The sequence below is a fragment of the Anopheles maculipalpis genome, chromosome 2RL (genome assembly GCF_943734695.1).
Source record: "Anopheles maculipalpis chromosome 2RL, idAnoMacuDA_375_x, whole genome shotgun sequence".
In the NCBI taxonomy this organism is placed as follows: domain Eukaryota; kingdom Metazoa; phylum Arthropoda; class Insecta; order Diptera; family Culicidae; genus Anopheles; species Anopheles maculipalpis.
This window is the reverse complement of record NC_064871.1, coordinates 86,494,800-86,521,750: the sequence shown is the minus strand read 5'-3', so window position 1 is coordinate 86,521,750 and position 26,951 is coordinate 86,494,800. Positions and strand designations below refer to the sequence as shown.

At 44.5% G+C, this 26,951-nt stretch overlaps 8 protein-coding genes across 8 annotated transcripts; 3 read left to right on the top strand and 5 right to left on the bottom strand.

Annotated features, from left to right (window-relative positions):
• The first annotated feature begins 6,630 nt into the window (after positions 1-6,630).
• LOC126568560 (uncharacterized) lies at positions 6,631-7,185 on the top strand. The gene is made up of 2 exons (XM_050225057.1): positions 6,631-6,787; positions 6,861-7,185. The coding sequence occupies exons 1-2, from the start codon at positions 6,639-6,641 to the stop codon at positions 7,165-7,167; spliced, it is 456 nt and encodes a 151-aa protein (XP_050081014.1). The 5' UTR covers positions 6,631-6,638; the 3' UTR covers positions 7,168-7,185.
• Positions 7,186-8,288: 1,103 nt separating this feature from the next.
• On the top strand, positions 8,289-10,349 carry LOC126568115 (RING-type E3 ubiquitin-protein ligase PPIL2). The gene is made up of 3 exons (XM_050224533.1): positions 8,289-8,390; positions 8,455-9,555; positions 9,893-10,349. Exons 1-3 carry the CDS (start codon positions 8,359-8,361, stop codon positions 10,347-10,349), a joined length of 1,590 nt encoding a protein of 529 aa, XP_050080490.1. The 5' UTR covers positions 8,289-8,358.
• Positions 10,350-10,409: 60 nt separating this feature from the next.
• On the bottom strand, positions 10,410-10,874 carry LOC126567570 (mitochondrial translation release factor in rescue). The gene has a single exon (XM_050223786.1). It carries the CDS (start codon positions 10,872-10,874, stop codon positions 10,410-10,412), a length of 465 nt encoding a protein of 154 aa, XP_050079743.1.
• Positions 10,848-11,160, bottom strand: LOC126568639 (MIEF1 upstream open reading frame protein). The gene is made up of 2 exons (XM_050225152.1): positions 10,987-11,160; positions 10,848-10,912 (listed from the first exon to the last, which is right to left on the bottom strand). Exons 1-2 carry the CDS (start codon positions 11,158-11,160, stop codon positions 10,874-10,876), a joined length of 213 nt encoding a protein of 70 aa, XP_050081109.1. The 3' UTR covers positions 10,848-10,873.
• A 668-nt stretch (positions 11,161-11,828) lies between these two features.
• LOC126568343 (ubiquitin-like-conjugating enzyme ATG3) lies at positions 11,829-13,984 on the bottom strand. The gene is made up of 6 exons (XM_050224804.1): positions 13,911-13,984; positions 13,690-13,825; positions 13,253-13,602; positions 12,882-13,168; positions 12,430-12,593; positions 11,829-11,849 (listed from the first exon to the last, which is right to left on the bottom strand). Exons 1-5 carry the CDS (start codon positions 13,980-13,982, stop codon positions 12,431-12,433), a joined length of 1,008 nt encoding a protein of 335 aa, XP_050080761.1. The 5' UTR covers positions 13,983-13,984; the 3' UTR covers positions 11,829-11,849; position 12,430.
• Positions 13,985-15,267: 1,283 nt separating this feature from the next.
• LOC126567726 (uncharacterized) lies at positions 15,268-22,565 on the bottom strand. The gene is made up of 5 exons (XM_050223993.1): positions 22,508-22,565; positions 22,318-22,439; positions 16,355-22,225; positions 15,763-16,272; positions 15,268-15,568 (listed from the first exon to the last, which is right to left on the bottom strand). The coding sequence occupies exons 1-5, from the start codon at positions 22,532-22,534 to the stop codon at positions 15,268-15,270; spliced, it is 6,831 nt and encodes a 2,276-aa protein (XP_050079950.1). The 5' UTR covers positions 22,535-22,565.
• Positions 22,566-23,236: 671 nt separating this feature from the next.
• On the top strand, positions 23,237-23,909 carry LOC126568508 (uncharacterized). The gene has a single exon (XM_050224997.1). It carries the CDS (start codon positions 23,254-23,256, stop codon positions 23,824-23,826), a length of 573 nt encoding a protein of 190 aa, XP_050080954.1. The 5' UTR covers positions 23,237-23,253; the 3' UTR covers positions 23,827-23,909.
• A 96-nt stretch (positions 23,910-24,005) lies between these two features.
• LOC126568470 (eukaryotic translation initiation factor 3 subunit K) lies at positions 24,006-24,868 on the bottom strand. The gene is made up of 2 exons (XM_050224955.1): positions 24,722-24,868; positions 24,006-24,615 (listed from the first exon to the last, which is right to left on the bottom strand). Exons 1-2 carry the CDS (start codon positions 24,790-24,792, stop codon positions 24,021-24,023), a joined length of 666 nt encoding a protein of 221 aa, XP_050080912.1. The 5' UTR covers positions 24,793-24,868; the 3' UTR covers positions 24,006-24,020.
• Between the last annotated feature and the right edge of the window lie 2,083 nt (positions 24,869-26,951).

The following is a 26,951-nucleotide window of genomic DNA, read 5'->3' as shown; positions in this document are numbered from 1 at the left end:
GAATAAAAAAAAATTTAACCCTATTTTTTATAAACATTCAAACGAATTTATCACGGCACACGCATGTTATTAATCTTGGAAATTGGAACAATCTCCAACTCTAAACGAAAGTGAGCGGAAAGCTCCTAAAGTTCACGAATAAAAAATAACCAAATCGGCAGCCATTTTTCGTTTTTTTTTTCGTTTAGGATTCCTGTTGCGCATGAAAACTCGTTTTTCGAAGACACTGACCTGTGTGTCAGTGTCTGCCTGTCTGACTGCCTAGCAAATTTGCGCTTTATGAAGATTTATACAGGAATGTGGAATGTTTGCATACCAAAATTGTTAGTCGCTTGGTTAATTTTGGAGATTCTATTGATTAAATCAACTTTGTTTTTAAAACACCTAACCTTTTTCTTGTTCGAAAATAGAAAGCTAATAATTACAGCCTTAATTACACGTCTTAGACAAGTCTTTTAAAAGGCAAGAGCGTGTACCGGAAACCATCCGAACCGTTTCCCAGTAGCGGGGACTGATTATCCGCCTAAGCGGTTTCAAGAAGTCTCGTAAGCAATTTTATTTCCAGAATGTCCTAACAAATCTTTAAGCCAACGATAAAAAGAAGGATCAAAGTATTTATCCAACGGAAACACCCGAGCGCGTGACGTACCCGAACTAACCCCGCACCGAAGTTCGTCGTCGTCGTCGTTGTAGCTTAGCAACAGCAAGCGAAGAAAGGAAGGAGAGCAAGGCGGGAGTACCTCGCTCCAACGAGCACTGGATTGCATCATTCAATCGCATCCTTCAAGCAAAGAACCGCAAGGAGAAGATGAGGACGGAGACGGTGCGTGGGTGCATATAGATTAATGGATGACAGTGAGGAAGCAGCATCAATGGCATCAAGGTGAAGAGAGGCCTTAGACAAGATTCTAAGGACTCCAGGCCCAGACAGCGTACAGGATACGATGGCAACGCTGAGTCAGATGTGTCAAATACATTGCGCATGGCAAAGCAAGTTAAAGTCCTCTGAATCCGCTCCACCATTGCTATAGCTCTCACGCTAGAGAGGGATCAAATTACTGAGGTAAATTATATAACAACGTTGAGCAGACTAGGGAAACGAACAGAGACTTCAAGCACCTGATGTCCTGCAGAAGCACCTGAGAAAAATGAGGGAATACCATTAAGACCAAGCGAAAAAAATGCTTAAGATTGAGTAGCACCGTGTAAACAATCGGTTTACTCAGAGGGATGCAATGACAGTCAAAGAGGGAGAAGGACCTGTTAGTTAAGACCCAGAACTGCACTGCACTTCAGGCACAAACAAATTGGTTCAATGTTCAGCAAAAAAGGCCACATATTTTGGAGCAAAGCAAAAATCCCTCCAAGAGACATGGAGGTAATGTGATGTGAATTTCTACGATTATTCACAAAACTCCAAAAAGAGGAGGGATTGAATCAACCTAATTCTAAGCTAGCTCGAGTCAAAATAAGATTGTGCAAATATTCCTGACCAGGGCATGCAACTCATGAACTGATAAAAAGGGTAAGGAAAAAGTGAATTAACAAGCAAGTGAGGACAAACATAACCGATGCATGGAATATAAGGAAGAAAAACGGGAACGTAAATATGACAAGGACATGAAGAAATCGAAGCGCTCAGTAGAGCTGTGAAACTGACTAAAACAAGCAAGATGTAGCTCTTCGGAACTAAAGAGAAGAAAGAGTGCCAGTGGAGGGCGAAGACGTTAGAATCTGAAGGGGAGGGGAGATGTAGATTGTGGGTAGAGAACGAAGAGAAGGCGTAGCGATATAATCTAATAAAGGAGCTTGGGCCCAGCGTGAGATAAATCCAAAGATAGAGTTTTCTAAAAATTATCAAAGCAGGATGGTAATGGATTAGTATTAGGACCAGGCATCAGGTGACGATTGCGAAACGCATTTACACCTTCTCTAGTCGAGCTGGAATGATAACACCCGACGGATTCCAAATAATAAAGTAATACTTCAATAAAGGGCTTCCCGCCATGGCGGATAAGACATTTCGGGGGTGATTCATCTGAAGCCTGAAGTCCTGTAAGCCAAGTTTATTATGTCCAGTGGAAAAACTGTGTTTGCTCAGCATTTGCTTTGAAAAATTGAGGATGAAAAAATAATACGGCCAGGCTGCCAAAGAAATGAAAAAGGTTTAAGGTTTAAATGCATCTCAGAGTTTCCATCCTGGAGTGTGCATGCACACCGGAGTTTGCGGGCACAAAGGTAGATTCTACCGGGCCTTGGCTAGTAATAATAAAATAGGGTTGTTAAAAAACAAATTAATTAACCCATGGAATTAACCTTCATTTAATTCGCTCTTTATAGCACAAAGAGCAATTGAAGTTCCAAAATAGCACAAGCAATTGAATCGTCAATATGTCCAATAAAAGTGGTTCATGGTTTATAGCTTCACGGTTAAAGGATGCACTGCACTATAGACCTACACTCTAGTTGGAAAATAGACCTTTCAGTTAACCAGTTGTCAGGCAATGCCAGTCGATCCCAGTATGGAACTTCGAGTCTAATATTAAGTATAATTCCTGGCTAAGGCGAAAAATGCTCATTTCTGTAATGCACTTTAAAGGCGGCAAAGAATCAATTTCTTTCATTATTCAACTCCATTAAATGGATCCCTTAGTTAGCACTTGGAACCACGGCCAGCAACTACATAATAAAAGAAAATTCCTCACCGTCGATACGTGATGGAAATGTTGATTTTTTATATACTTCCCTTGTCCGATATGCACTTGTGGGTATGCCACACTAACTAAACATCAAATTACGCCCATACAAAGCGCTTTACATTCACGGGCAGGAGAGAAAAAAAAGCTGAACGCCAAACAAGTTCTAACGTACCACAGAGAGACCCGCAACATAATGTGTGTACGCCTTCGGAATATATTCTCATACCGGGACGCGGGAGCGTGCAGAGGAGTTCCGCTGTGGGAGTGTGTTTTGTTTGCTTCCAATGACTCCAAATTCCAGTTTCGAAATCATTTGACAATTCTGCTGAAAACCCGATCATACTACACACACACACCTGAGCTTGATGAGGGAGAAACATCTAATAATTTGTAACAAATCAAGAGCACATTTTCCGTTGCCTTTCCCGTGTGCTTTGGCTCGCACCTTAATGACCCTGCTCGTAATGAACGGTGGGGTTCCTTGTTGTTTCGATCCACTGAAGGGGAGGAGCGTTCTTTTGGAGGGGATGATGCTGATGTTCAGGATGCCGGGAATGCACGCATGTTTGGTATTTTAATGATCCGCGGCTTTAATCGGGAATCGAGCAGCGTGTGCAGTGAAGCTTCCTGTTTGGCGGTGCTGAAGTGGAATACATGCTTAGACTTCGAGATCGTTGGACCCCGCAGTTACACACCATTAGGATCCGTACACAGCAAGCTCCAACACACCGAGAATCCCAAATGAGACTTTCTCTACCCAGTCTATTAGAAGCAAATCTTCGTGATTTTGTTGAAAACAGACGGTTGTTTTCCTTCCATTAGAAGCATTTGTGGGGTAGTGCTCGATGACACATTTTTGTTTCCCTAATGCAACTTAAGGACCATTAATTAGGCTTTTAGACAGTACCAAAGATGGCAAAGATGATGACTTGATGTACGAGGAGGTACATCAGGTACAAGATAGGTCTATTAAAAGTCAACGTGCCGTCTGTTGACGCTGAAAACTGTCATAGGGTATTGAGAAAACCAGCGAAAATCAATTACTTAACAGAGCTTCTTCATACCTAAAATCTTGAAGATGAGATCTTTTCGAAAGAGGATTCCGAACAAGTGATTACCAGGCTCGAAAGAAGAACAATGGTAAACTATGCTATGTTAGTTGAAAGTAAATGAAGAGCTATCAGGATTATTTGGTAGCACCAAGGATCTTCGTCAGGGACAAGGGATAGCGCTAGAAGGAATCATCCAAGTCTCGGAGATGGAAGAACTACAGCCTCAAGAACTTTATCTGGAACTGGCACAAGATAGAACTAACATAAGCCTCTGAGATACAAATTCTGGTCAACACGGACGAAATCTTTCTAGCCTCAACAGTTGGAGATTGGACTAAACTATGTTCTTTAGACTCCTCTAAGTTAGTCATGTTAGAGAATAGCGCCGAACGCCTGTCATGAGAGCGCCAGAAAAGTCTTAGCAGGCCTTGCGTTGGATTAAAGAGGAGTGGCATGGCTCCTACCTTGTAAAACAGACGATGGCCTTCCTTCTATCGCAAGTAGTTTTATGGATCTCTCCAGAAGAACAAAGCAAAGCTTTTGCAGCTCCGGACATGCAAGCAACATACGATACGTACCCAAAAAAAGAGAAATTTCATCATTATCATTTTCCCCACGACATACTTTGCCTTTAGGTTAATAGGCACAAATTAAGCATAAGAAACACACAAACCAAAAAAAGGAGAAAATAATGCACGCATGACATGAAGAAAACACTTGCGACAATTTGCAGTTTTATGTCAACGGCATTTGAACGTTCACGGGGAAGCATCCAAGCAAATCTTACACGTAGGCCCTTCCCGTAAACGAAACTAAATGTTGTCGCAACGGACGAAAGTAAAAAGAGGTTCATCTCCATTGTTTTAATTTGTCTCTTCTGTGGCGATGGTAATCGTGGCCCAATCTCCACGGTAACAGCCTAACCTTCGGTAAACATTGGGATTTGGTTCCCTTACACATATGTGAGCGAAGAGAAAATGTGCTTCCGATTTTCACATCTTCACATGCCTGTCTCAACCAGCATAATTCGCATGGGGAACAATAAAATGTCTATAAAAATATGGGATTCCAGCATGTGCATCTCTTTCTTCCACAGCCCAATCCATCACCAAACCAGCATGAATCTGCGCAATACCATTTCCGTAGTATGGTGCAATAAAATACCGCGGGGTACAAAGGACCAGGGCATTGCTATATCTGTTAGTAGGCCATGCTTCCAGATCTCAGCAGGAACTCCGCGGGTATGGTGAAACACCAAAAGGTTTCTGCAACCAACATGGACGAAGAACAACATATTTTTTCGGCGCTTCCTTCGATCAAACATCCGCACCAACACACGCATACATCGCACACAGCATATGCCGCTTGTGCACACCTTTGCAGGTCGCTATGCAACATACGGGAAGAACTACGCCGATTGGACTCATTCTTTCGGCAATAATGGTTCTTATGGCATAAGCTGAACTGAAGTAATCATTTAAAACATTCAAACTATTCCACAACAACTCAAATATTATCGCTTCCTTTGCATATATGATCCATTTTCTTACACGCAAAATACGTCGCAAAAAGGATATTTGCTTACCTTCCAAAACGAACCACTAGATTCCCCCTGGCTGCCACATACAATTTTCACATACAAATTCACGATATTTCTTCACTCGCAACGAACGCGTTCACTGATACTGCAAAAACCAGCCTATCAATTAGCTTCACCAGCTTGGAAAATATAATACCACGACGCACCGCACTGTTTCCGCGTTAGTTCACCAGTTAAATCGACACGCTTCGTTTGTTTGCCCGTTGTTTCGTGCAAGCACACTTCTTATCGTTCTGCTTCTCACTTCTTTCGCTCGAACGATAGCTTCCCTGGTTGTGGTTCAAACGGTAGTCACCGGCGCACTGGGAAGGCTGGTTCGAGAATGGACAGGAAAATTCCTTTCTGCGGTACCACGTGGAACCGAACGAATGTTCACGACACACGCAGCTGGCCTACTACGATCAATCCTTTCGCATTATTTTGGAACTTTCTTCTGTACAGTGCGTTTCCGGCTGTATCCTTTTGTTTATGCCGGTTGCTTCGCACACTGGAAGCGATTGGATGTCTGCTTAAAATCGATTGCTGGTAGCAGAATTACTTGTATGGATTCGCTCTGTAGGCTTTTATTATTATGAGTTTATCGAATATTTCTGCTTCAAATCTAAAAATACTCCAACAAACTGAGAACTAACAAAAATATGTTTTAAATAAAAAATGCATAATCCAAATGGTAAATTCCATAGTGATTGCTTTGCGCGTTTCTGCAGCACCGACTGTGCGTGCATTTATACCTAGCGACTTAAGAGTTAAAAGGATTTTTCTTATTTTTCTTGGCTGAAAATATTTTTTTTCTCACTATTTGAACATAAAAATAACTTTGAAGAAATAAAATACTGCCATGTATTTGCCTAACTACTTAAATAATACTAGAAATCAATACAAACGGGAGGGGGTTTCAAATGACGACATTCCTACCCCTCAAAATATTTTGTTGAAATTGTCGTTTAACATTTTCGTACAATTCTGACTCTATTTTTAATTATTTTGTTAAACTGCTCAAATCAATAGTTTTCTGGCTTAATTTTTCAGTTATTCCCAATTTTTTCAGCATTTATCAACACATTTGACCACCGCATCTTGCAAACAGCTGACATTCCGGTCAATTGTCAAACTGCGGTTAATTTGTTTACCTCATCTCTACCAAAGAATTATTACACAACCGAAAAAGCTAAGCTAGTGAGCGATTTTCTCGCTGCATTCGCTACCGTTTAGAAAGCCGCAATCCGTTCGGACGGTACCATTTTAGCATTGTTGTAAGCGCGCCCACGCAACGCCACACACCGCAGAATGCCTGACGCCGCTCTGCCAATCGTGAACACGCTGCGCCTGCGGCCACTGACGAAGGAAAACATCCTGTACTACTACTTTCCGCTAAAGGGAATGCTCAGCTATGCGGCACTGTCCGTCAACGTAATGAATCCCTCGATCGCTATCAAGTAAGCTAAGTGAATCGGGCAAGCCGCGGATCCACGTCTGATGAATATTCGTGAATGTTTTGTTTGCTTTTAGATTGCTACCAAAGCGAGACGTGACGAATTTTTTGCTGCTGCACACTGTACTCGGTACGACCCTGTTCATGTACAGCAGACCGCACCTGAAAGCAGTGCCAACGAACAAACGTGTAGCATTCAGCGTTTGTACATCCGTGCTGTTTAGCTTCGGTTCTGTTCTGGTGTGGGCCGTTATCCGGTCGGCTGTGCCACGCAATCAAGGACTGGCGACTGCACTGGGACTGTCGTCCGGACTGCTGATGGCCAAGCTAGGCTACGATTACATCGAGAACAACGATAGTCTAGCGGTGGTGAAAAAGAATTAAAAAAGCTTTTCGATTTGTTTTAGGATTGCTGAGCCAATTGTAATGCGGAACCTTAAATTAACCGCTGAGAAAGGGAAGAAAGTAATTCGGTAATTTGTGGAAATTATACGGAAGACTTAGTTTGAAGATTGGGAAAAATACACAAAAGATTGTTGCTATTTCTATTACCTTACAAGATGCTTGTTGAATATGCTGCAAGTCGGCGCTATAGCTTCGATCCGATTATAGAATTTAGCGTACATCGTTCCATCGTTTTGCATTTATTTGTACGACTGCTCGTTCGTATTTGAATCAGCTGAAGAAAGAAAGAGAGTAAAGAGATTTAAATCATTTACTCACTCTATAAAGATGCATAAAAAAGTTACAAATAAGTTCAGATTCAATTCACTCAATCTCTGTGCCTCAATAGTCGGCACAGATTCACATGATTCACTCTTTTCGCTTTATACTACTCGCTCAGTCACTCCCCAAGAAGAAGTGAGCAGCTAGATTTTGTCCCTAGAGTCTTTTCGATTGGTAGTGTAGGCGACATCTGGTCTTCAAACGGAAGTATCGGGGTTCAAATCCCATCCGGACCGCCCTTCCGTAGTGAGGACTGACTATCCACCTACGTGGTATCAGCAAAACCTAGTAAGCCATTAGATGGCGCCAGCTTATGGATCGCAATTAGATGGCTAGCCATAGTGAGATGTGTGATTTTGTTCCTAGAATTCGCACACAAAGTGATTGAGTGAGTGTAAAACGAAAACTCTTGGAACAAAATCTTACTTCTCATTTTTGAACTGTGAGAAGCGAGATTTTGTTCGTAGGGAAGAGTGAGTCATTAGTCGGCTTCTCACTATAGTGAGAAATGACATTTGGCTCCTGGAGGAGTGAGTCATAATAATTGAAGAGTGAGTGACAAAAACTCTTTGGACTGATTTGAATCCATAAAGTTTCACATGTAGGATTGAACTCGCTCACTCTTACTCAGTATGCACAGCTCTACTTGTTCGTCATGATAATTAAAAAAAATAAAATAAACGGCTACAACACGTACGCAGCCATTTTCCGACAAACGAAATGTCAAGATACTGAATGACATCAAAAATAAAACAAAAAGCAAAGCAAGAAGCAGACAATTTGTAAACAAAACAATTGAATAAAGTCGCAGTTCTTTTTATTCGAGAAAAACCTTTCCACCGCATCAAAATGGGTAAAAAACAGCATCAGAAGGATAAAATGTAAGTAAAGCAGGGCCATTCGTTGTAGTTGACTGCTTTAAAATGTATTTACCATCATTCGAAGGTACCTCACGTACACCGAGTGGTCGGAATTTTACGGAGGACACAAGCGAGACTCGGTGGAAAATGAACAGATCAAGTTTAAGCGACTCCCGTTTGATCACTGCTGCCTTTCGATGGTTCCCTTCGAGCATCCGTACTGCGATAAAGATGGCAATGTGTTTGAGCTATCGGCGATCGTTGAGTTTTTAAAGAAATTCAAAGTTAACCCTGTCACGGGTGCTCCGCTGGATGGAAAATCCCTGATCAAGCTAAACTTCACAAAGAATCACGAAGGGCAGTACCATTGCCCGACACTGTTCAAGCCCTTCACCAAAAACTCACACATCGTTGCCAACGGCAAAACGGGCAATGTGTTTTCCTGGGAAGCGATTGAACAGCTAAACGTAAAGGCAAAGAACTGGAAGGACTTGCTGGACGATACACCGTTCCTGCGGAAGGATCTGATCACCATCCAGGATCCGGGCAGCTTGGATAAGTTTAACATAACCGGCTTTCATCATATCAAAAAGAATTTGCGCGTTCCAACGGAGGAAGAGCTTGCCGAACGGAAGGACCCACAGGGACGGCTTAAAACGATTTCCGCCGAAACGAAGGACATTCTCACACAGCTCGAAAAGGATTATAAAGCTCCGGAAGTACAGCAAGAAGAACGTCAGGTAGCGGATAAGTTTAATGCGGCCCACTACTCTACTGGGGCGGTGGCAGCTTCGTTCACGTCTACCGCTATGGTGCCCGTATCGAACCACGAAGCGGCCATCATTGACGATGACATTGTGCGGTACGAGCGGGTCAAGAAGAAGGGTTATGTGCGATTGCTAACGAACTTTGGTGCGCTTAATCTGGAACTGTACTGTGAGCAGGTGCCGAAGACATGCGAAAACTTTCTCAAACACTGTCAAAGTGGATACTACAATGGGTGTTTGTTCCATCGATCCATACGCAACTTTATGCTGCAGGGCGGGGATCCGACGGGAGTCGGAAACGGTGGCACATCGGCATGGGGGAAAAAGTTTGCGGATGAAATTAAACCGAACCTTTCACATGCTGGACGTGGCATACTGTCCATGGCTAATTCGGGACCGAACACCAACGGATCACAATTGTAAGTAGTTCGGCACTTAATAGAAGCATATTACAGGGTATCTCGAGATTTTTTTTGACACGTTCCTAAGTATTTTTGTTCTTATCCCACAATTTTTTGGCACTTTCCCATAAATGTTTGGTTTCCACTACTGATTATTGATTTCGTTTTGCCATTTTGTCTACTAGATGGTATGAACTACATTTTGAACCTAAGTTTGCGAGCGATTTGTTACGCCGACGATTTTGGATAACTTTTTGCCTTCATTCCTGAGATCAATAATCAGTTTACGTTTACAAGTACTTACTTACAAAAAGGACTAATTTTAACATTGAACTCTCACTCGCTTTTTTCCCAGCTTCATCACGTACCGATCCTGCAAACATCTGGACGGTAAACATACCATCTTCGGTAAGCTGGTCGGTGGACTGGAAGTTCTCACCGAGATGGAACGCGTCGAAGTGGACAACCGTGATCGACCGATCGAAAACATATTCATCCAACGGGCACAAGTGTTTGTCGATCCTTTCCAAGAAGTTGATGAGCAGCTGGCCAAGGAACGGGCGGAAGAGCTGGAACGCATACAACGCGAGCTGGAAGCAAAACGTGACAAAACGGCTGGGAAAAGGGGCAACCAACCGCTAAAAGTATTTCGGTCTGGTGTGGGAAAATATTTGGATACGAGCGTCACAAAGATTCTACCCGGTGCTGTAGCCTCTTCTGCAGCAACACCCGGAACGAGTGGTGGAGTCGAAGCGAAAAAGCGAAAAGTTGCTACAGGAACTGATGGATTCGGAAACTTCAGTTCATGGTGACGTGCCACATAAATACTACCTGTTTATTATACTATAATGCTACGAATGAATTGCTTTCAGTTAATCCTTTCCGAACTCATCACCAAATTCACGCTCCTTCCAAGCTTTTTTCTTTGCCTGCAGCTTTTGCTTCCGTCTGGCCGTTTCGGTTTGCTTTTTTGCTTCTATTCTTGCTAGCTGTGCTTCCACCGATTGGTCCCCATTGTACAGCTGGTCCAGCTTCCCGACCAGCATCTTCCGTGCCTCTCGGCGATTTTCAAACAGTGACCGTGTCGCATGGCACTGCACTACGATGCCGGTCGGTTTGTGTGTCAGGACAACCTTATTGTTGGTCTTTGCCACGGCCTGTCCACCGGGGCCACTGCCACGGACAAACGTTTCCTCTAGCTCTTCCTCGCGCAGCACCGGCACACGGCTGTGATCGATTGCTTTCGACAGTGTTCGCCATGGTAACGATAACGATGGAAACGGCTTTAACTGAGCAACCGTCGGTTCGAAGCGGGTTATCCGTAGCAGGCTGAGCATTATATGACGCGCGCACGATCGAGTAAGGCACGGCCACGCTAGAAGAAAAACGGAAAATGGGTTTAACAAGGATCATTCTCAAGCCAGCTAGGACAAGAACAACGATTGACACCTTGTAACAAAATTCAATCTCTTTCGGATCGGTTAGTGACGCCGATTGACGAAACTCGCGCCGAATGCGGTTGAGAAAGTACTCCTGATCCGTATATTGCAGCTGAGCTCCATAACGAAGCAAATCACGATACAGAGAAAGCACGACCCGTTTCGTGGTGGTCGGTAAGTTCATTTTCTACAAAAAGCCCCTATACATGAATGAAGATGTCAAAGAAGTCAGCTGAAACATTGAAAACATTGAAACCAGCTGGCTGTCATTTCCCATGCGTTTCTGTGGGAGTTTTTGGTTGATAAGAGAGAAAGAGATAGCATAATGTGGTCCAAACAACCCGGGTAAATGATCCGAGATCTTGTTTTATGAAAAACTTTCACGGTTTTGCATGGATTTCTCGACTGATACGTAGAAGAACATAGACAAGCCCGGCGACGGAACTGCTGATGAGATGTTTGATTTGTGCACCGTGTGCACCCACGGTTCCGCTCCCAGGGCTCCTCTACGGAACCGGATTGTCCCGGAAGAAATGGTTGCACCTGCCTGAAAGAACTGGTACCGATGTTTTGTGGAATCCTACGGAACCAGTTTCGGCTTTTTGTTATTTTAATAACTCTCGTAATCCAAATTGTACAACACAACCCACAATCGATATTCCTGATACGGAAGAAGCTCGGGAGTTGGAGACTTCTGTTACGATCTTGAGTTCATTAGGATTTGGTCTTCAGACTATGGCATCCTGAGGTGATAGCGACGCCGGCCTAAATTTGGACCGGACATCAAACACGAAAGCCAATATCAAAGAATTGGAGAGTTTGGGTGAATTCACTCCAGAGCGATGTTGAACAGCAAATAGGAAAATCCGTCGCCTTACCGCAAACCCCGTTGAGATTCGAATGATTTTGGTGCGAATGGTGCGTATTTATCTCTGTTAGAGTGCGTAAGTTGCTCTCGGCATTTTTAGAGGATCTGTAGTAAAATAGTTTCACCTGTCGATCACTTCCCGCTCGTCCGACACGATATCCTCATTGAGATCATCGGTTAAAGGATAGACAAGTCAACTATTATAAGTAAGTCTATTTCTCGAATGCAATAACACACAAATACGATTGCCCTTTTTTCGATAAGCAGCATATTACATATTTGTATTTCGCTAGCCTCACTTTAACATAGTCTTTATTCTGTTTAGCCATAACTGTGGGGTTTAAATATCATTGTGGGACGTACAGTTAACGGCGGGTAAAATAGAACACAGGGAAACGAACGGTAAAATAGACAAGGGACACACACACACACCGGACACTAAAACGAAAAACGTAAATGTAACAGATAAAGGAGGGAACAAATACAAACATAAACCGAACGTGACTGTGGATCAAAACTTAAAACATGAACGGAGCGGAGCGTATAGCTTTAACAACCCCATATTTGCCAGATAAATCCGTCCGCCTTATTTGTGGTTGGTAATGTTGAAGTTTTGCGTAAAATCGTACTCGATCGTCGGTATGACGGTTTGGACAAACTTCAGGAAGATGATGAGATACATATGGACGCCCAGTTCGCCACCACCTTCCTCAACGGTTTGGATGATTTTCTTCATAATATCGGCGTGCCTGGAACAGAATTTAAAATTAGTTTGTGGACACTAAAGGGCTTATCACACGATGGAGAACGCGCTATCATTCTTTTCGGCATTTTTCCGGCCATACGGGATTTGTTTGTGTGTTTTTTAGCGCGTTGTATCAAGAAAAAAACTAATTTCCTGTTCAAATGTTGACATCGGAATACGAAATCTGACAAGAGTGAAAGGCATTTTTCTGTGAAAAGCCCTTAATGATCGATAAAATCCAAAATCAGACGACAGAATTATCTCCCTTCTGATACGTTTACGTTTTACTCACTTGCACGGATGTACAGATGCCATGTTCGGACCTGGTAGATGTGGATGCGTTTCCATGGTTACCGTTTTCTTCGCATGATCTTGGCTGACATCATCGTACATCTGTTCTACACTTAGTAGCTTCCGGTTTTCATCATACCCTATCACCCAAAGACGGGGCGTTTGGTAGTATTTGTCGTACGTGATGTGAAGATCGTATGTTCTGGTGCGTACCACAGACTCACCTTCCGCCTCGGTTGGTACGACCGGTTTGGGCTTTTCATTCGGTGCGGGTAGCAATGCATTTGACTGAAAAAAGTAGAGAAAATCCGTCTCGTGAGATTAGTAAATATGATGTAAAATTGCACTTTGCTGTGAAAAATCGTTCCCTACCGGATCAACGGTTTCCAGCAAACCGCTCTCCTCAAACTCATCCATATCAATTGCCGCACCATCCTCATCATCCTCATCCCCAGCACCGTCTCCTCCCTCGCCATCATCCAGATTCCTCAGATCATCCATATCAGCCGCCGGTTCATCCTCAGTCCGTGAGCTGTCCAGCTTCATCTCACAAACCTTCTCCTCCAGCCCGGAACTACCCGCATCGTCCGGATTGTAGTGATGTGTTTCGACCCATCCACCATCCGGATCGTTCTCCTCCACCAGATTCTCTTCGCCAACAAACTCGATTTGTTTGCAGCGCCTACGGCAGGGTACGTTGCGCGTAATCAGAAATTGTTTATCTACACACAAAGCCAAAACCGGGACGAGATCGCATATCAGTGTGTTCGTTAGATGGGTCAGCTGATTTTATAGGAAAATGCAATTACCTTTCGGGAGATAAGGCTTTATTTTGCTCTCATCCCCAACAGCCCACGACCAGGTCGGACAATGGTGGGTAAGATGATCCCCGGCCGCAATAAACTCTTCCGGCGTTAGGACACCCGTTTCGCGAAACTTTGATTCCTGATTTTGTGAGAAGTATACGAAACAAAAGGAGAATTAGGAAACAAACTGTGCTTTTTTTGTTTCTTGTTGCCTCCAGACATACCTTCAGTACGGGTGTTAAATATTCGGCAACACCGAGCGCCGTGCCCTTGACAGAATTCAGGACATTCTGCATCCTTGCTCGGTACGGTACGACACACACACAGAGAGATCGATCAATGGAGACGAGGACACCGATATATCACAAAGGAAAGTGCGTAGACCGTCTCCTTTTGATGAGGGAGACACGTCCTCCGTACTCACAACCCACCGACGGAACACCCGGAAGGGATGAGGAATGATTTTGTGCTTCTTTTACGAAGGGTCCTTTTTATGCTAAATCACCAACAATCGAGGCGGATTCAGTATTCTGTTCCGACGGTTCTTTATCGTTTGTTTGAAGAAACTTCGCTACATTCTATTTATTCTTCGACACTGCATTTCTCTGTCTCTCTCTCTCTCTCTCTCTCTCTCTCTCGCTTTGTTGTGCGTGTAGCAAACGTCAACACGGCACGATGACACGTCAAAACAAAACGACGGAGACGCTTGGCGTTTACGGACGTTATAGCAATATTTGAATTTGTTTTTATTTTAAAATTGTATTCTAATTTTATTTGCCATTGGAAGAGATGAATACCAGAATCTTCTCTTTGGCGTTGTCGCCTCACCACCGGACCGACCCTCTAAGCTTTAGAGGTGTTGATGTAATGATTCTGCGCTTTCTTCACTTAGTTCTACGATCGGAATGGAACGCTACCATACGAAAGACAGCCGTTGTAACCATTTATTTAAAACACAAAATACTTGTGATAGAACGACGTAAGCAGTGAACTCCTACGATCCGGAAGACTTCAACAACACACGAAATTAATTTTCGAATGGCGGGTGCTAAGGACTGCCTTAGGGGGTGTGTGGAAGCACACGTTTGGAGTCAAACCTGTCGGAGAACCGATGCAGCCGTGGATGGACGACTGCAGTCGACCCTAAATCAAGTTTTCTGAAAATGGATTGGAGGCCTGGCCATGTCATCTATACGTGCTCAACCCTGAAGCAGGCCAAGAAGAAGAAGAAGCAATTTACCGTCGTGATATGTTTGGGTATCCGTCCTATTTACTCCCCAAACCATTTGAAACGATCAAGCAACGCAGAGCAGCAGTCACTCTGGAAAACGACATTTCCTTTTAAACATTTATTCCCCAGTTGATAAGAAAGAACACTGTTACGCTACACCTATGGCTCGATAGTTAGCACATTAATAAAACAAATCGGTGCTTACACTTAGTAACTTAAGTAAGGATAATTTAGTTCAAATTGATTGAAAATCGAAAATAAACAAACGATCAAAGTATGATCCACTTACAGCGTTAAATTGCATTTTAGAAAGATTCACTAGAAGCGCAAACTACCTCGAAAAAAGGCTGTCACGATTCGTACTGCTTTGCCACATTCCACAGCAAACACTCCAGAAACATTAGGCCCGCTTTATCGTTCGTTCCAACGCCCTGCAACATGAAATTGCTACCGGGAGCGATCGCTTGTTGCTGGCTAGTTGCAGCTGATGGTAGTAGCTTGCTCGGGTCAGCAATAGGCCATTTAAAGCTAACGCCCGATGCTCCGATGCTTCCGATCCAGCTGAAGTTAACGAGCAGTATGTTGGCCTCAATTTGTCCATCGTCGAGCGTACGGTGGAAACATTTTTTCACGCAGAATCGTTCCATTTGTCTGTGTATGAAGGCAAAAAAGGATATTTTAACATAACATATGAGTACACAAGGTGTAGTTCTGATGTATAGATTGTGGTCATTAATTTGTTAATTAAGTTGAGTAGTTTAATGGAATTTTGCCAAAAAAAAAAGATGTATTAAGGATTAAGACTTATTTTATGTGTTTAGCCAAAGAGAAAACGTTTTACTTACGCATCGTAATACAGCAGTGCTTCGTTATTACGGATGATCGTGAGCAGCCGATTAACAGCATCAAACACCCGCTGTAGCAGCTCATCGAAACGATGCCACAAACCCATCAGCGCCCCAACCGTACGGTACGTTGAGCGGAGTGTCCTTTCGGTCGTTTCCTTTGCCACACGCATAAACTCGATGTGCGCTAGCAGTAGCTTCGGTGAGTGGACATACTCTTGCTGACATTCGCGCACTTGGATGCGTTCTAAGCGCCAATTTTCGGTTATGCTTCCGCTCTGTACGTTTTTCGTTCGAGGTGGTGCCAGCTGTATCGATAGGACGAAACTCCGAAGGGTACGGTGGCGTAGCAGAAGCACTCCATCCCTTTCCTCCGAACAGTCCAGCTGCCAGTGAGTGTTCGGGTCGGTGGAAAGTTTATTTGCAATCAGCTGTGTGATACGCGGGATCCTTGGCATCGGAGCGCCTGGCGGTGGACTGCAGTCTACGTACGATTCTTCCGACAGGAAGCTATTGAGAGAAAGACAAAACAAAAACGTTAGTCTAACAGTGAAGAATTTAGGCAAAAAAAGTTTTCAATTTCTCTTTTTACCTTCTTAAATTTTCCGCCAAAAACACAAGACTGGGCGTCTCCGGGTAGTGTCCGCTGGCAGTCGTCCTACTCCGTCGTCTCGATACATCCTCCCTGCTCAGCTCATCCTGCACAAACAGGAAACTTTCATCCAACTTGCCACGCAGCAACCTCCAATTCAACTCCTCAATCTGTTCCTCGATCGTTCGACACAGCTTCTCCTCATTTCGCTTCGACTCATCCGGCACCTTCGGTATGCGTTGCTTAATCGTCTCCAACTTACTACACCATCGATTCCACACCACATTCGACACCTCCTGTTGGCGCTTCAGCTCTCTACGCATCCGGCAAAGACACTCGGTCTGCATACCACAGCAAGGATACCTCACGATCGGATGCTTCTGCCGGATTTGGTACATAATCTCACTGGCAATGGTCGATTCGAGTACATCCTCCTCGCCCGCTGGTCGAGTGGCAAAGTTCAAAATGCCGTCCAATATTCCACGCCCATGACTCGCTAGCGGTACCTTTGGTGGTGTAACGATAAGCGAATCTTCATCGCTAACGGAAATACATTCTGCCACAAGCGCCTCTTCTTGCTCTTGATGATGTACTACCGAATCGGACATATCGTCGGGTGTTAGCGATGCCTCCTCATTACCCGAATCGAACGTGTCGATCGTCAAGTTAGCAAAGTTCTTGTAGTACGATAGCTCCGTAAGCTTGCACACTGCTGGTGGTCGTGACGAGGAAGGTGGTGGCGTTAACGATTGCTTGTTCGAAAAATGTTCATTCTCGTGCTCCTCTGTCAGGGAAGTGCACGCAATATCCGATTCGTCGTCTAGTAAGTTTTGTTCTTCCATCACAAACACGGATGGATCGTGAATGAGTGTTTCGTGCGCTGGAAAATTTGCTAGCGTTTGTCGTTCTTCTTTGATGATGAGTTCTTCAACGTCCGCCGGGGCAGCTTCAGGCGTTGGAGATGGATCGTCAACAGTAATTTCCTTTTGAGGTTGCATTTCAAAGGAAGTTCGGGGACGCTTTTTGATTGGACCATGCGGTGTATGCTCTACATCCATCTGTAGCGATTGTCGTAAGTTTGTCATTTGTAGTGGGTCTACCACCTGGTCCTCCTCAGTAGGACGGTTGAAAAACGGTGAGTTAAGAACTTGAGCATGAACCCGCTTACTTGCTGTAAATGGACCGGGAACTGGCGCCACAGTGCTGTATCCGGTCTGCTCCAACTGCCCCACATCGATAAACTTCATCGTTAGATGGCGTGATTTCGTCAGCGATAGAGGATCAGTTGCTGCTTCCCCTTCTTCCGCATCGTAAAACTCATCATCACTTGCGCCGTTGTTTGGTCGTGTCGATATAAATGCCATCGTGTGATGACCGATCGGTTCTTCTTGGACGTCTTGAACACGACAGATAACGGACACGGAATTGCTCTGCTCTTGGAACGATGCAGAAGGCAAGGCTTCCGGTAATTCGCGTATACTCATCATACCGGCAGTAATGTTTCCGATGCACGGGATCGCTAGCTCTGGCTGCATCGTCGAGGTAGACATGGAGATGTCACTAAGATCTTGTACGTGGAAGGCACGTGAATCATTCCTGGTTACAGTTTGCCTTTCGGATGTTTGCGACAGCTGACGATTCATCTCTGGACCATAGTCCGGAAGACTGGGTTTCCTAACCTCGGAACAGCTGTCAAGCGACGGTGGAATGTTGGAAAATGTTCGTTTTGGTAGGATCGATGCCGAGCGAGGGATACAATCCTCGGTCGTTTCACGAGGCAACATCGATAGAGTGAAGGACTGTTGCTGCTCCTCCTGTTCCACCTTCTTGTCTTCCTCCACGTCTTCGACGTCCATATCTTGAGAAATTAAAATTGTCTGACGCGCAGTTCGTCGCTGGGCAGCATTTTTAGCTATTTCCGGGCCTTTATATGGTGGTGTTTCGTCCATCGCTTTAGTCGCATCATATATAGTAACACGGTGAGCTGACACAGGGGGTGGTGTTACAGTTCCTCTGTCAACCAGCGTCAAATCCATACTTGCAGGTTGATGGATCGTTTGTCTGCTTCGAATTATTTGTTTGGACGTTTTGATTAACGCAGTCGCCACTTCCATTGTTTCTTCCGTTCCATACACTGGTGTACCAGGGTCGTGTTGCAGATAAGGATCGATAGCCGGTGGATGTTCCGCAGGACACACGATAGGTGATGCCATTTTACCAACCGATTGTCGGACGTATTTTGCATCACGCTCCACCCGTATGTTATCCGGAACGATCGTTTCCTCCATACAATCGTTACTTTTACGCTCTGCGCTCGTAATTCTTGAGGCTTGTCGTTGCTTTAGTTTAGCGTAATCGATCGGCACAGTTTCTTCGATCATTGCCGCTGCGTCGTAAATCGAGAGTCGATTACTTAATTGCTTCTTAGTGCTTGGTTCCACAGAACCTGCGGAACGATTATTGAAGAAAATTGTCCCACGCATAGCAGCAGCAGCAGCAGCAGCATCTCTTTCACTTTTCGGATCAATTGCGTCACTTTCGAGCACTGAAATTCCCTCCATATCGATCGGATCGCTTTGCTTGGCTATTCTTTGTAGGTCAGATTTTCGCATCTGACTCTCTGGCTCACTATTCAATTCTTCCGGATAATAAACGGTTTTCCTAGAGTTGTGTCCTCCTACTGATTTGCGGGCAATATCTATAACCGGTGACATATGCATCGGAGAATCGAGCTCTGCTCTGGAAAATGGTTTTTTCTCTGGCATATTCATCGGGCAAATCTGATCCGGTGGTGTTATCTGATCGCCAGTGGTTTCATCCATCGCCTCTACACGGTACGATGAAAGTCTCGTATGAATTACCGACCTTGAGCGATCATCCTCCCGTTCGCATGCCCTGGAAAGTCGCGTAGAATTGAAGGCTTTCTCCTGCAAAAGGTCCATCTGGTGCGTTGTAGCAGTGGCATGGGAAGATTCATACTGCTCCAAAAAGGTGTTGTAGTTAGTAATATCGTTCGGAGCTTCGATGTACATCGCTTCTTGTAGGTGTGTGGTATGTCTAGGTTTGACTTTCATATCTTGTTCATCCATTATAACAGTTTTGTCGTGTGTATCAGTGACAGGTGGGACATCTTCGTTATCGCCCGCAATCGATTCTCGTCCCAGGAAGGTATAATTGGGTTGATCTTCACAAATATTGGTAGCGTTCATGGGTTCTTGGTTGTACACGGAAAGTCTCGATTTAATTTGACTCCTCAAATGGACAGTCGAATCTCTTTCGTCCGATTGCAATTCCGACCGATCGCCAACCTTCGTAACGTCCATATCGGCCCGTTCGTATATGGAATATCTTGGCTTGTCCGGAATGTCCTGCATATCCTCCCGCAGATGGCTTTTCAGTCGAGGGATTCTTGATTTTTGCATGACGGGTGGCTTATAAAGATCCACACACTCAGCGTGCCCGATCGTATCCATCCGCACGCACAAAGCAGGCTCTACTTTGCTTTCATCCATTACCTCAGTGGCGTACATTGTGTGCCGAACCTCTCGAAATTCTTCCGGTATGCATTTCGATTTTTCCACCAAAGTTAGCTCCATGGCTTCCGCATTAACATTGCTCTTCCGGGTATTGGTGCCAGTGCTTTTCTTCGGGCAAATTTCCACGGTAGTTTCGGTTTCTTCCATCGCATGTGGAGCATGTGTCGTTAAGCGTTCTGATCTTGTGGCCAGAGAACTATTACTAGCTGTCCCTTCCGCTATGGCCATATTTTCCTCCTGCATTAAGGTACGACGACAATTGGAAGCAAGTGAAGTTGGACGAGCAAATGTCATATCCACCACATTATTGCCGCGTGTAGCGTGGATTGAAAGCTCATCCACGTTCCGTCCATAAACAACGCACGAAATTGAAGAAGATTCCTTACCAGATTTCGTTGACGTAGGCGTTGCACACTTATCCAGCGCCATACTTTCGTTGCAAACGATCGTTTGCCGATCGGGATGAGTTTTCGTGTCTTCAATTATTCGGTCTAAAGGATAAACCGTTTTTCGATAGTTGTTAAGCGCTGTTTGGGGTGAATGAGGAGAACAACATTCCGCAGAGGATTCATCGATCGAGATGGTACCGAGAACGGTCGAACGTTTCATAAATCTTCCTGTCATTTCATCCAGTATGAGTTCCTGGTGCCCGTAGTCGGTATGTCGTGTGGGAGTAACGTATGCCGTCAGTTCCATTTTTTCATCGCACACGACTGTATCGCGTGGCTTACCGAGGAATCCCACATGATGGTCCAGCACGATCTCGTTAGAAAGGAAAACCGTTGAGCGATTGGTTTGTCGTGGTTGCTCTGGAGATTCTACCATGTTAGCTGTCATTCGCGAATGAATCGAAGTACGGGATGGTTTGCTGGTGATGTGTTGTTCTCCTCTCGGTGAGATATCCATCGGAACGAGCGATTTTTTGTAGCCCGCCCTATTTTCATCCAGATCTTCGATTACAAGTGCTTTCTGGCGACTTAAAGTCATTCTGGGAGTATCGGATTCGTTTTTCACGTCCATTTTCTTCATCTCCTTCTTATCATTAGCGAGCTCGAGCAACATACGAGGTGGCAGTGGTGGACGTAGTATTCTTGGCTCAATAACGACCGGGATCTCGGGTGAACTAGGTCTCCCGTTCATGCTTAAAGAAGACAATCCAAAATCAATTGTAAGCGTTTCTCGCTTACCTTCTACTGAAGATTTTTCCATCCCGATCTGCTGGCTTTGCTGCTGATCCAAGGAATCGAGTTTGTGTGTATCTTCTTCCCTTTGTTTAATATCATTCAGGAGTGAAAGATTATCAAACGATAAGCTATCACGTACGGCGTGTCCTTCCAATGGGGATGATATATCTGCTGACGGTATGTCCTTTTCCTGCTCTCTAGTACTTATTGGCGTTCGATCGGCACCAACATCGAGTTGCGATTCATTGACACAATCGACACGCGGATTGGACGGTAAAAACGAAGGTCTAGCACGCGCCAGCGCGTTTGTCGGGATGGTTGTCGTCGTCGATTCGTCCAGATCCATATTGGCGACCGCTTTTTGGATTGATTCGTTCGAGCACGATTGAAGCACTTTCGTCATGGCGTTTGTAAGTGCGATCGTTGTGTCCACCTCGGAACTAATGTTTGCCGTATCCGCCGTACTGTCCGGCGCTTGTGCTAGCATTCTTTGATGATAAGCGGCATGTGGGTGCGAGTTCCATGTTTCCGACACTTCGTTGTATGAGCTGCCCGCTCCGGATGTAGCGGTACGCCAGGATGGTCGAAGCGATGCCGAATTTTCCGTCGCATTAACACTCGGAACGTCATTTATTTCCACGAACATGGCTTGCTTAGGAAAGGTGTAAATCATCTTCCTGGGCGATTTCGATGGTGATGGTAGAACGTTCGACTTGATCGGGCTTATATCCATTGCCTGCACTTCGGTGTCATCAGGCACTGGCAAACCGTTCAACTTTATCCTCACGTTACCGGGAGCCTGCGGTACAGCAAACGGTTCCACCAGCAATCGTTCGGTTGTGTTTAGACTTTGCGAGAAAACGGCCGACGTTTCGCTCCGTATTCTTCGTCTTTCATCGTCCGCTATCGTGATCGATAGATCCCAGCTGGTGTTGATGGCGTTAATTGAATTACGCCGCAACGAATCGTCCCCAACCGTGGCAGGTTGATTATGTGATCGATTTTCCTTATTCTGCTCATCGATCGTTATGCTTGGGGAGGTACTATTGGCTAGTGTTGCATCGTCCAGCCCACCGGAAGGAGTACCGTCGGTGGACACTTCGTACGAATTGCCCCAGATAGTGTCCACATCTTCCCCGACCAAAAATTCCCTTAAAACAAGGTAAAGGTAAACGTAAAGTAAACACAACGAAAAGCCACTTTTGCACACACATACACAGAAAGCATATCCTTTTCTACTCACTTGACGGATTTTTTACGGTTAAATTCGATCTTTCTACCGCTTTTAAACGCACTAGACAGTGATGCTACCGGACTAGCACGCCCATTGGATGTAGGTGGTAGTGTTTGCTGTTTTTTAAGGATCTATAAAAAAAACAACAATCGACCGTTATTAGTTCCACGGTAGTACTTTTCTCCAAATAAACGCTTACAGATGATCGTTTTCCTCTTGAGCTCATGCTTGATCGGTTCACAGATAATCAACAACGGCCGCTAGCACCACATCAATAGACGCCAAATTGTACAGCAAGCATCACGCCAAAACAGGCCAATCTAACTCACTAACCAAAACCGTACTGCGGGTTGAAATTTTGACGCACAACACACTGAAACTGTTTTTTCCGGGATGAATCACTCGTTTATAATCGCGTTGCAACTGTTTAAATGTAATATTTTTTATTAGAAATCACCAAAATTCTACTTTTTTAAGGGCACGCTTGCACATACACACAGTTGATAAAAATGCGCAGCAAAGTCGTTGCAGTTTGTTGACAGTTGACAGTTTGTTTGAATTAGAACTGAATCGGTTCAAAATCGGTTGCATCATTTCTATTGACAGCAATCGGTAACGGGAAATTTTGAAAAAAGTAATTATTTATTGTCAAGTCAAGGATGATTCAAACGGATTTAAATGAAAAAGTATGCTATATTTTTCTAAAAATTCATCAAATGTGGATAAATTCAGAAATTTGTCGCATGATTTGGAGTAGAAAATAAGATAAAAAAAAAAACATTTTGATTGTTGACGTTTGACACTGGCAGCACTGTTTCGGTTACGTCACAGCTGTCACAACACAACTTGTTTCGCGTGCTGTTGGTAGAAAAATTTGGACTATCCGGGATTACACTTTATTTTTTGCACAATTTCCATCTGCAATATAGCCACACAACAAGGAAAATGTTTGCCCTAAGGACAGTTGGCCAGTTTTCCCGCGTTACATCCCTCACCCGCCACATCACATCGAACGCCGTCCGGCATGCGGAAGCAGCAGTTGCATCGGCCGGATCGGCAAAGCTCTCGATACCGGTGCCGGAAGGGACGGAAAAGCCGGCTGACCCGAAGCTAGTGTCCATCGTCGACAGTATCGCTCAGCTAAATCTGTTAGAAGTGTCCGAGCTGAGTACGTTGTTGAAGCGAAAGCTAAACCTGCCCGATACGGCCATGATGCCGGCCGGATTTGGTGCATTTGCTGCCGGAGCTGGTGCTGCACCGGCTACAGCGGACGAAGAGGAAGCTGCACCGAAGGTGGTCAAAACGACGTTCAAGGTGAAGCTGGTCAAGTTTGACGAGAAGCAGAAGGTGGCGCTCATTAAGGAGGTGAAGAATCTGCTCGAGGGCATGAATCTGGTGCAGGCGAAGAAGTTTGTCGAAAGTGCGCCGACCGTCGTGAAGGAGGATATTCCGAAGGATGAGGCCGAAAAGCTGAAGGAAGCGTTTACCAAGGTGGGAGCGGTGATTGAAATCGAATGAAGAGGGGGCGATGTTGGGCGTTTGTACAATTAGCATTTAAGCCGGTTTAGTAGATGTAGGATAAAATAAACGAACCATCCACATATACACAAATGTCGTCCAGATAAATCATTTAAAAGCCAGTAGCATTACGAAGTGAAGAATTGGTTGTTATTTATTCCATTCCCTCGCCATACTTCCGGCATTACACCATCTTACAAGCAGTTGGCCATCAACGGAGCCAGATTATCGAACTCAATCTTCTCATTGATGTGCTTCGTCTTAATCTTATCCTCCTGGGAGGCGATCATAACCAGACCACCTTCCTCCTTCCAACCGTAACGCTTCAGCCACGCCCGTAGCACGTTCTCCTCCACATTGCCCAACAATCGCATCAAATACCCGCGGTCAATCGTCTGGAATGTGATGCCTACAACATGACACACAAACTTCCGGATCGAATCGTAAAAACCGTTGATTTTTTGGAAGTTTTCCGGATGCTGGGTAACGCGGGACCAGAACAGTGAGAAATCGCACTTCTCTAGTATGTTGGCCAGATAGATGATTTCTTTCACCGTTTCATCGTTCATCTGAGCTGGCAGCAGCAAACACTTGCACAGCACAAAGTCCGTGTGCGGGAAGTTGGTCAGCGCTTTCAGCAGGATGATGTACGTAATGTTCAGGTTCAGCAGCTGTGGATTGAACTGGTACAGCTTTAGGCAGGCCAGGTTCGCCTCCAGATCGTACTGGTTTTCGCGTGCCTGCTCCTCGACGTACGCTTCGATTACCTTCAGATGTTCCGGGTTGTAGCTGCAAAGCGATGGGAATAGTGGGAGCGGAAAGCCACAGTCAGCAACGTAAACAATCCGTGCGTGCAGGTTAGGGTTGCCGCATTTAAGCAACGAATTACACTCACCGTTCGATACTTTTCAACATTTCCTGCATCGGCATCACCTTGCCGTCTTCCATTTTCACGTAATGCACCATGTTTATGGTGAAAATTTACGGTTTTTTGTTGAAAAATAGGGAATTAACAACGTTTTCCACACCGGACTGGCGAACGCTACAAAACGCGAGAAGGTGACGTTTGTTTGACGGGCATGAGTTGAACGAAAATTGAACGAACGAACAAACTTAACGAAGAAATTCAAAATTGAACGAAAGTGCGAAACAACACCCAACTGCCAAGTGAGGGAGCTTTCCTCAATGGGTTGTTAAAAAGGTGTTAATAAAGCCTGTGGCAAAAATAAAACGTTCCGGTTTTTTAGCATGGTCTTGACTAAATTTTACATGGAGTGGAATAGATGAAAAAAAAAAACCTTCCGATCGATATCGATCCGACCATGGACCATGTGAAAAGATTCTTTATTCTAGAAGATGCTTCCTTCATAACGCTCAATCATCGGAAGGCTCTAGCTAGTCTAAATTATAATTATTTATTAATTTAAAAAAGAAATACCAAATTCCAAATTCAGATTGAAATGATTACCACAATCGAAACCCTGTCCCGAGAAACCAAAATCGTAGACGCGTGATGCAAATGCAATTTGTAGGATTATGCTAATAACAGCCCAACTGTGCAAAATCGATTAGCAACACAAAACAATAAACAATCCCCGACTCAACTCCCGGCGAAAGGGCAAACTAGTGGAAACTCCTTGCGACAGGCAGGTTGCATATTACATCATGGGGGAGGATGACTTTGGCTTTCTAATTGCCTTTAGTATTCCAACGTTACATTCTCCGTTCGAGTGCGCCTAATGCTGCATCAATCAGGATGCTTGCAGGCGAGTAGTTCCAGAAGTTGATCTGTCCTCTGCTTGAAATGTGGCTAAAGATCGATAATGATAAGTGAACCGGATATTGACCTAATTAACATGCATTAGACAGGAAGCTATCGGTGGTGGGGGTGTTTGATTAAAACAATCAACCGTCATTTTTGCTGCTATCACGATAAACATTTCTCTTGTGAGAAAATCCTTCATCAGTTGTATCCGGATGTTACCGTAATCCACGTTAGATGACACTCCTATCCATTCACATCATCTCGTATGGGTAATGTTTTTTTTTCGCAATGCTGATATTACTGATGGCTTGGGAAATTCTTCTCACTCACACAGGTCCCATCCGAAGGAAGAGGACCATACCCGAAGCCTTCGAAAGTTCGCTGGCAGGATATTATTTTTTGTGATTCCGAACGAGCTTATGCGTTGCTCAACTTTTAATCCTATATTCTATCTGAAACCTAGACGGCTTCGATCGTGACCATGTCGTGCACGTAGGTCAGATGTTGAACCTGCTGTTTTTCTATGGGATAAAGTCATGTATGCGAAGCTTGTCGTGAAGTGATATACATCCACTCCCCTCCCTTTATGCCGGTTTTGTATCTGGAGTTGGCACATTAAAATATTAGATGCAAAGTAACACTCCGAAAGTCGAGTGGAATGGCCACCAAGAGAGGCGGGGAAAGCATGTGTGGAGGTCAAGCTATTGGCAAGCGGGAGGGCCAGACATCCATCGGGGTATAGCTTTCGGTGTTTATCGACTTGGTTGTCGAGAAACTTTTGTTTTACAATATCATCATCGTCATCATCATCATCGCCATCACTAGCATGGGGAGGTTAATGTTCTGAAGTTTGGTCTTGCTATCATCGACCATAAAAAATGCTGGAATGCCACCGGTGCTTTACTATACACTTAATACATATATTTATTTTTCTTTTCCACTAGGGCTCTGTCGAAGGTCCTCAGGATTTTTTCCTCATACGAAAAACTTTGGTATGATGAACATTAGCACCAGTCCAGGGCCAGGTTATACGCCATACGCCCATACGTATGGGCGCCATACGCCTTAAGGCTGTCAAGACTTTCATATGTATTTTTATGTGTGTCTGTTGGTGTGAGTTTGTAGCTCTAAACTTTTATATTTAAAAAAGCTTCTACCCCCTACCGGATAAGGATACGTACATGCTGCGGTAAGTAAATGCAGCGGGAGAATCCGGAAGAAAACCTTTCAGACAGCTTCATTTAGGTATTAATTTCTGTAAACACATCATCGACACAAGCCCACCACGTGCGGTCCATGTGCTCGATCCAAAGGATCAATGTAATTTTGGTGAAAATTGCATCACGAAGGCTTGAACTTT